General features: G+C 59.5%; 1 protein-coding gene across 1 annotated transcript; it reads left to right on the top strand.

Moving 5' to 3' along the window:
• Positions 1 to 388: 388 nt before the first annotated feature.
• Positions 389 to 6,357, top strand: LOC147646586 (maestro heat-like repeat-containing protein family member 7). The gene is made up of 16 exons (XM_086873270.1): positions 389 to 1,019; positions 1,119 to 1,274; positions 1,544 to 1,608; positions 1,718 to 1,867; positions 2,057 to 2,205; positions 2,510 to 2,657; positions 2,907 to 3,094; positions 3,184 to 3,321; positions 3,600 to 3,714; positions 3,887 to 4,024; positions 4,238 to 4,414; positions 4,551 to 4,706; positions 4,865 to 4,966; positions 5,190 to 5,292; positions 5,573 to 5,629; positions 5,920 to 6,357. The coding sequence occupies exons 1-16, from the start codon at positions 896 to 898 to the stop codon at positions 6,117 to 6,119; spliced, it is 2,166 nt and encodes a 721-aa protein (XP_086729396.1). The 5' UTR covers positions 389 to 895; the 3' UTR covers positions 6,120 to 6,357.
• Positions 6,358 to 8,932: the final 2,575 nt, after the last annotated feature.

Raw genomic sequence — 8,932 nt, 5'->3', positions numbered from 1 at the left:
TCTGCCTGAGAGCCCCTTGATTTCAAGATTATCATAATTCGGCGGGAGGGGGTCTACATTTTTCATTCCAAGGGAGGCTCCTGCCCTCCCTAGCAGACACCTGTCTCTCAACACTGAGACATTTCCATTAGTAAATTTTACAAAGTTTTCAATAAAATTCTTATTGATAAATTTGCCTCCATTTCATTTCTAACAAGCTGTTCCTAAAGATCCCGTCAGGCTGTCTTAGATACTTTGGGCAAGGGATTCCTTCCAAGCTGGGCCACTTGGGGGGGGGATGGGGGCGGCCCCAGGGCGGAGGGCAGGGTGTGCAAGGGCCCTTTGTGACACGCTGCAGCACGGTCACTGTGGGATGGTGGCAACGGGAGCAGATGTCAAAGGGCCCTTTGTGACACGTGCTGCCATAGGAGCTGGCGGTGACAGGGCCACGCCACAGTGCTCGGTGCACGCGACGGGTCAGGACGCGCCAGAGCGGTGCTGTGAGGAGCCCCCGCACAGCGCACTCCTTTGTGTCGGACCTGGAGCTTTTCTGAAGCACTGTTCCTACAGGTGACCTCGAGGCCAGACCACAGGTCTTGCTGACCTGTGGCCTTGCTGAGCCTTCCTTCTTAAGGTTCTCTTGAGGGCAGACCGTGGGACTTGGTGACCCGGAGCTTTTCCGACGTGTCGCCCATCCCTGCAGTCTCTGCCCTTGAGACCAGACCACAATCCCTGTCGAGGAGCCTCCTGTCCTTCTGGCACGAGCCCTCAAGACCCAAGTGCAGGACTCGCTGTCTTGCAATCTTGCCAGGACTTGAGTCTTGCAGGTGCCTTCCAGGCACGACTGCAGGACTTGCTGACTCTGAGTTTTTCCGAGCCATCTCTCCTGCAAGCAGCCATAAATCCAGTCACTGCCATGGAGCAGCGACCCCCAAGAGTGCCCAAGTTGGCCTGGCTTGAGGAGGAGGAAGAAGAAGGCTCTGGAGCTGTCCTGGCACAGGAGTCTGAAGAGGTGCAGGAGTTCCAGGCACCACAGGAGGGTGAGTTGCAGAGCTCAGCCTTAGGGCTAGTGCCTGTTGCCAGCTTGGCCCCATCCCATTACATGCCATGCCATCCCCTGGTGCTGTTCCTATGGAAAGGATTGGAGAGTCTGGAAGATTTGGAGCAGCGACCCCCAAGAGTGCCCAAACTGGCCTGGGTGGAGGAGGAGGAAGAGGAGGTCGAGGAAGAAGGTCCTGGAGCTGCCCCAGCACCAGAGACCGAAGAGGTGCAGCAGTTGCAGCCGCTGGAGGAGGGTGAGTGGCAGAGCTGGGCCACAGGGCTGGTGCCTGCGGCCATCTTGGCCCCATCCCATCCCATTGCATCCCATCTCATCCCATCCCACACTGTCCTGTGGACACACACCCATGGACAGCACAAAAAAGGGGCTGGGGCTGCCCCCGCAGCAGTGGCCGTGCTGCATCCCCTGGGGCATCCCGGGACTGTCCCTGCCTGGGGAACGCAGGGCTGGGCTGTGCTCTCCGGCCTCTCCCGCAGCCCCTCAGCTCTGGCTGCTCTTTGCCAGATGCAGCCATGGACGGCACACAAGAGCAGGACACCGCCCGTGGCCGCTTCCGCAGAGCAGCGCAGGTACCTGCAGCCATCCCCACCTGCGCTGGGCCTGCTGGCACTGCTCAGCCCAGCACCGCACTTGGAGCACTCCATGCAACTTCCCTGCCTTCCTGCCCTTCTCCTACAGTTTCTTTACCAATACATCAAGAGAATTGGCAAGGAAGACACCAGACCTATGGACACTGAGGTCAAAGCATCCTCAGAGGTCTTGGTAGAACAGAGCAGCGCTGCCCAGCTGGATCTGCTTGTAGAGACGGCTCTTTTCAATCCAGAGCAAGTAAGCAGCCTGTGGCCAGCCTTTGATCCTCCAGCAATTGCTTGGCTTTCCCAAGCCACGCCTGCTGCTCACTTGGAGCTTTTGAGGCCATGGCAGCGTGCTGGAAGAGAAGCACTTGTCTGAGGAAGAAGCTGGGCACATTGCTGACTCCCTCTGCTGGCATTCCAAGTCTCCCTGTGCCTTCTCCAGGTGCCCGGCGTGGTGAGGTACATCCACCAGTGGCTCATGGCCAATGAGGCTGCTGAGCACAGGATGGACTGGGCCCTGATGCAAGTGGCCGAGGCAGAGCCCGATGATGTGGCCATCACTCTCCTGCGGGTGGCCCCAACGTGTGACAGGTATGGGGCCCAGCTGCCCCGGGGCCTCAGGGCTCCCCAGCCCATCACCCTGTACAGCCCGGCCCAGGGCTGTGAGCAACACAGACTTCCAGGGCCCTCTGGCTGCTCCCTTTGCCAGCCCTGCTACAAAGTCGGCCCCCGAGCCCGCTGCCGTGCTGCCAGCCTGCCCCTCAGGGGCCTGTCCCCACAGGGCTGGGCTGCCTGGCTGCTGCTGCCGCTCAGGGGCAGTGGGCACAGGCAGAGCTGGCGGCCAGCTAAGCTCCCCGCTGCTGCCCAGCCCACGGTGCTGTGTCTGACCCCGCAGAGCTGCTATGGCCATGTGGACGACCATCTTGCTCTCGCCCTGGATTTCAGAGGAAGTGACACCGCTCCTCATCAATGTGGTGGGGAGCTGGCCGCAGAAAAACCTGGGCACCTCTGATGGGGACAAGACGGCTGTCTTTTCCCTGACTGTGAGTTTCTGGAGCTGGCCTTTGCTCACCGCAAGGCCGGCCGCCTCTCCAGCAGCTCTGTTGCCTCCTTCCCCCACTGCATCTCCCTGCTTCAGGCACTGGCCACAAACCTGGCCTAGGGGCAGCTTCAGGGCCACCAGGCCCGCTGCTCCCCCTGCGTCTCCCCCGGCCTCTCCCTACCACGCTCAGGCCCTGCCACACGGACGCCCCGGCACTGAGCGCTGTCTCAGGCTGCTTTGTCCTCTGCAGGCAACTCTGGTGATGTGGAAGATCCTCCAGGGGCCCTGTTGCCCACAGATCCTCACAGTCTATTTCCCCCGCCTCTTTGTGCATCTCCTCTTCCAAACGTACTTCAGTACTTTGTATATGACAGAGGACGTCCATACCTTCTGGAAGGAATGCCAGGAGCAACACGGCCTCTCCACCAGCCCCAACAGGTGCTCCATGCCACTCCTCCTGTCCCTGCCACTTCCCCAGCCTCACCTCCAGCGCTCCCAGCGTCACCTGGGCTTTGCTGTGCACACAGGTTTGCAGTGCAGACCCTGAAGGCCCTGCTCTCCAGTCTCCACTTGGAGCATGTGGTGGTGGCAATGGAACGCAAGCGTGGCTGGGACACGCTGCTCTGTGCTGACACCCACCACTATGCCGTGGGTCTGCTGGCCAGGTGAGCCCCCCTTCTCCCCACTGCCTCTGACGTTTGTGCCCCCTGCCCGGGATGCCCCCCACAGTCCCCGTGGCCATGGGCCTGAGGACCTCGTCACCGAGGGATGGCCAAGGAGACTGCAAAAGGCTGTGAGAGGAGGGTGCCCAGGAGCAGCCACATCTGAAGGGCCCAAATACCCTCACAGGGTGCTGGGGCAATAGGACAACTGTGTCAGTCAGTCCTGGGAGAGGTTTTTTGCACCCTTGCTGAGACTCTTTCTGCCATTTTCCGCCTTCCAGGGTAATGCGCCGTGCATCCGCCCACTTGTGCAAAAGCATCTTAAGCTACCTGCTTGAGGTGCTCAGCAAACCGTTGCCACACTGGGATGTCTCTGCCATGGCATTCCTTGTGGAGGTGAGCCTGATGGCCAGCACTACCTCGCTCAGCTCCCTGCCAGCCCTGTCCCCTGGCATAGCCACAGCTGCCTGGGACGGCACCCGCGCCCTGTGCTACTGCCTGGGCCCAGCCCTGCGCACTTCCAGGCTCCTGCCGGCCAGCTCCCCTCTCACTGCCCTGTGCCTTTCAGCTCCTAGATTGCCTGGACTTGAGTGACTGTGGTGACAGCCTAATGGAGATCTTGTATAAGTACCTGTGGTACAACTCCACAGAGATGCATCACCAGGTGCTCAGGGCTCTCCTCCTGCTAAAGGACCGTCCCTCCATGGTGAGAAGGGGGCAGCAGCTGAAGCCGTGTGGGCAGCATGAGGCTGGGCAATGCTGTCACTTGGCCTTGGCTGGCCTTTGCCTTGGGCGCTGAGGCAGCTCCTCGCAGCTCTCCTGCCTCCTGCTTCAGCTGCCCGAGTGCTTTGGGACAGCCCTTTGGCCTCTGGGCCCTGCGGCAGCTGCCCGGGCTTTCACACCCTTGTGTTCTGCACAGGCCGAAAGAATTCAGAGCCTGACAGGAAGACTAGTGCACCTCCTGTGGGACTTGGACAGTGACGTGGCCAGGATGAGCATTGCTCTCCTGAGCTATATTTTCCTGGATGAAGAAACCCCAATATCCTGGCGCAGGGCCCTGCAGCTGGCTGAGCCGCTCCTGAAACTCCTGGACAATGTAAGGCTCTGTGCCCCAGCCACGGCCACTGCCTGCTGCCCGGACACTTTGTGCCCTGTGCATTTGCAGGCCTGCGCCAATGTGGGCCACAAGAAGCCAATGATGAGGTCATTTTTCCCTCCTTCCTTTCATACAGCCTGATAGCCAGGTGCAGCTGCTCTCCATGTCTCTCCTTCGAAGAATGATGTCGTCGGCAGAAGAAGAAGGAAGAAAGCCCCTGAAGGAACGAGTGTACCAGAGCCTGCTCCCACTCTTTTTCCACTGCCAAGATGAGAATCGGCATGTGGCAGAGGTGAGGACTCCTGGGCTGCTGCTGCGCCTTGGCAGGGGGCTCAGCTGCCTCCTGCCCTGACGCAGGCTTGCAGGCTGCAGCCTCCTCCAGCCCTTGGCACTGGGACACTCCTGTGCCCTGCCTTGTGGGGCCATTTGCGGCTCTCTGCTGCTCCCCAGGCCTCTCGGACAACGCTCCTTCGCGCGGCTGGCTTTCTGAAGAGGCCAGACCTGGAAAAAGCTGTGAGGAAGGAGAAGCTGTGGAAGTTTGCCAAGCTCGTGGTAAGGGCGGGCTGCAAGTGCCAGCCAAAGGCTAGAGAAGCCCCCTGGCCCCGGTGCTCAGTGTGTGGGGCTGGCAGCTGTGCCCCTGCCCACTGCTGCAGCCGGGGGCCGCACGGCTTCTCAGGGCTGGCCGGGCACGGGAGGCCGGGACTGGCCGCAGGCAGCAGCGCCCGGCCGAGGGACAGAGCCCGCGCCAAGCCTTCCCTCCTGCCGCTCTCTCCAGCTGGCAGACCACAGGATCCCCTTGGCCCAGCACCTGCGCCGGGCCCTGCAGTACCTGCAGGACCCACAGGAGACCCTGCGAGCGGCGGCCATCAGGGTCATCGGTGAGTCCCGAGCCCGGGCTCCCTCCCCGCCCCGCCGCAGCTCGGCCCCGGCCCCGGCTGCTGCCCCGGCCGCGGCACCCGGGCCCGGCGCCCTGGAGCCCCGGCTGCCCTCGGGGCTGCTGCTGCCGGACTCTGGCAGCCGTGCCCTTGGGCTGGGTTAGGATGCGGCAAGGGCCCGGGCTGAGCCCTGCCGGGGCAGGAGGCCGTGTGGCCGCAGGGCTGGCAGCGCCGCTGGCAGGGAGCTGTGCTGCTGGGACCCTGACAGGCTCTGTGTTCTCAGGGATGGCCGGGGAGCAGCTAAGGGGGCAGCAGGCAGAGCTCCAGGTGTTGTGCAGAGGTGAGCCACGGCAGCGGGCTGACAGTGGTGGCTGTCGGGGGCAGCTGCAAGCCCTGGCCAGGCTGTGGAGGGCTCTGCTCCCTGTCCCGGTGAGGGACGGCGTGGGCAGAGCACAGTGAGATTTCAGGGCCACGTGGGGCATTTGTGGCCAGCAGCTTCGGGCTGACCCCCTTGGTCCCTGCTCCCTCCTGGCCAAGGCAAGAGCCGGCTGGCATGGCCCTGGCAGGGGGCTCTCGCTGGGCCCCCACAGCTCTGGGGTGTGACCGTGGCTCTGTTCGTCTCTCTTGCAGCCCTCGAACGCCTGACGGAGGACAGAAGCGGTGCCGTGTCAGATCTGGCACTTGAAACGCTGTATGTCCTCCGGGCCATCCAGAGTGCCCGTTACTCCATTCTCCAGAGGATGCAAGACCAAATCCTCAGGGCATGGAGGACACGGCCTCGTCTGTCGGGCCTGGGCTGGCTGCGCTGCTGGAGGTGTACTCAGAGCTGACCTGAGAGGCTCTGTCTTCTGGGGCCACATGGGCCAGCCAGGATGTTTTTTTTCATAAGGGTTGTTCTTTTCCTTTTTTCTCTTCTTTTTACTATGTAAATAATGTAGGATATGTTAGGGCTGAGAGGCTCTGTCTTCTGGGGCCACATGGGCCATCTGTTAGTTTTTGTTTGATAGAGATTGTTCTTTGTTTCGTTTCCATCCAGTATGTAAATAATATAGGATATGTTATAAACCACAAGAGTCCCAAGACCTTTCTTTTGCTGCCCAGGGTGTGCGGGGCATAGGGGAAGAGAGGGAAAAGGGTTCTTGTGTTCAGCAACCTGCCGGGGCGTGCAGTGGTGCAGGGGAAATGGCCAGAAGCCCCTTGGCCTTTGGTGGTTGTGCTGAAGCCACAAGCCCTGTGGCAGGCAGGAAGCGCCATCTGTGTCCTGCTGCCCGTGTGTTGCTGCCGTGATGGCTGAGGAGCTGCTGGAGCTCCTGTGGGGCTGCGGCGCTGCTGCTGGGCCAGGCTGGGGGAGCCCCTGAGGGCACGGGGTGCTGGGAGGCCGTGAAGGGATGAGGGGCTGCGGAGGCCCAGACGGGACAAGGCAGTGGGAAGGCACGAGGGGGATGTGTGAGGGAGTGGGTGGCAGGAGGTTCCAAGGGGACAGAAGGCCCTGGAGGAGCCGGGGTGGTGGGAAGCCCTGAGGAATTGGGTGTCAGAGGCCATAAGCAGCCCCCGGGCAGCCGCCTGGTCCCTGACACCCGTCTGCTCCGGTGCTGTCCCAAAATGTCCCCCAGGCCTGCAGCAGAAGGCCTGGAGGCTGGGACACCACCCCAGCGGGAGGGTGGGGACAGCCCGAGGTGCCCAGGCTGGGCTGGCTGGGGACATGGAGGGCAGGGGGTGCTGCCAGGCCACGGCCACTGGGTGCCTCCAGGAAGGGGCAGTGGGCAGAGGCAGGGCTGGCGGCCAGCCCGGGCCCTCGCGGCTGCCCAGGCCACGCTGCTATGACCGAGGCCCCCCTGACACAGAGCTCAGGGCCCACAGAGCTGCTGCCACCATGGGGAGGGTGGCGATGTCTCCTCCGGCAGGGCTGCCCAGTGGCTGCTGCCCAAGCGGCTCTGGAGCCCACAGAAACAGCAGCAGAGTGTGCCCAGGAACAGCAGCAGCCCCAACGTCAGCACCTGCGCACTGAGGCGTCCGCAGCAGCCGGGTGCCAAACAGGGGGAGGCTGTGGGCACAATTGCCTCTGCTTTGGCAAAAGGCTTCAGCAGAGTTGGCCACAATGGCTTTCTCTTCACTTGCAGCCTCACAGCAACGCTTGCCAGCTTCAGCTGCAGCCTGTGCCCGTGACTGACTTGGATGGCCGTGCTTGAGGGCGAGCTCGCCTTCCACACTCAGGTGCCCCAAGGCAGCGGCATTGGCACCATCCTGAGTGAGAGAGAGAGAGAGAGAGAGAGAGAGAGAGAGAGAGAGTCTGATGGGGCAGCTGCCCTCCCTCTCGTCTGTCCAGGCACCTTAAAGACACATGAAACCAAATCCTGGACTTGCTTGGAACAAAGGAAGAAGCAGCATGTGCTGAAAAAAGCAGGGACTTACACGGCTCAGTTTTGCTCTCCACTTGGGCAATCCCAGAATCCCTGAGCACTTCGTGTTGCAAAGTAGCATCAACATCATCCAGTCTCCAAGCACCCTGCCATGGGCACAGGTGGTGTGCAGGCACAGGTGTCACTAGAATTGGGAGAACACTTTTCCATGTTGACCTTTTCCTCTCCTGGATTTCAAGCAAAGATGAAAACATCATCTGGTGAATGACAGGTGAATAGTGTAGCTCACAGAACGAGGAGTAGGAGTCTCCAGTGGCCCATGGTGTGTCCATTCAACCATTGTTAGATTGTCCAGTTGGAGCTCAGCGCGGTGCAGCCCGGGCACAGGCACCAGGCTGGTCCATTTCAGCATCCCAAAGTCTTGGTGGCTCCCTGTGCACCCACTGTCTCCTGAATCCATTCTTGAACTCCCAGTTACTGCTGTGCAGGACATGAGAACACAGGAGCAGCTAGTTTTGCTCATTCTTGCCTTTGCTGCTCCTGCCTAAAGGAATCATCAGGACTATATGCTGATGGAATGGGATCGCCGAACAGCAGGGACTTTGTCTCTAGAGTCTAAAACTAAAACCTTGTCTGACTGTTTAGACACTCTAAAATCCAGGGTGAGAATGACAGCTTTGGTATGGAAGAATCCTAGAAATCTTGACTTGTGATTTTTCTAGTCAAGGATTTGAATGCCAATGTGGAAACTACCAAAATATTCAAACTTGTTTTCATTGGCAACCCCTTTGAAATGGCATCAGCACACCTCCAGGGGACAGGGTATGACAGTGGGGACAGTACTTGGCAGCTCATGGCTTCAGATGTGGGAGGTAAATATTTTGCCTAGGTACAAATTGAAGTTCAAGTTTTCCCATGGTTTGGATTGACTGGTCATTGCCTGTAACTTTAATCAATGCAAAAGGATGTAAAAGCAGAGTTTCTGGAGAATGTGCACTAGGGAGGAAATAGGGAGAAAACCTTGAACACAGCCAGCAGGCTCTGGAAAAATCTAAAAAATTAAAACTAAAAATAGATGTAGCTCTGTGACTGTCCAGGCGGGACTATTTGTGTCTGGAGGTGATTGTAAAACATTTTAAAACCTTAGGAAATTCGGGAACTCAGGAAGAAAGTTAGGCTTGCTAAAGATTATGTGAAACCGTACCTGTGTAATCAATATATGATAAATGATAGAATTGTTAGATGTGATTAGATATAATTATTGTTTAAAGAACATGAGGAAC

Source organism: Cyanistes caeruleus, unplaced genomic scaffold, assembly GCF_971803275.1.
Source record: "Cyanistes caeruleus unplaced genomic scaffold, bCyaCae1.hap1.1 HAP1_SCAFFOLD_91, whole genome shotgun sequence".
Classification (NCBI taxonomy): domain Eukaryota; kingdom Metazoa; phylum Chordata; class Aves; order Passeriformes; family Paridae; genus Cyanistes; species Cyanistes caeruleus.
Note: the sequence above shows the minus strand (reverse complement) of the source record. Positions and strands in the feature narration are given on the sequence as shown.

Bases quoted from the DNA above. Each gene is read 5' to 3' on its own strand.
- LOC147646586 (XM_086873270.1), top strand. From the start codon at position 896: ATGGAGCAGCGACCCCCAAGAGTGCCCAAGTTGGCCTGGCTTGAGGAG. The intron at 2,658-2,906 runs GTGAGTTTCTGG...TGTCCTCTGCAG, and splicing joins CGGCTGTCTTTTCCCTGACT to GCAACTCTGGTGATGTGGAA. The intron at 5,293-5,572 runs GTGAGTCCCGAG...CTGTGTTCTCAG, and splicing joins GGCGGCCATCAGGGTCATCG to GGATGGCCGGGGAGCAGCTA.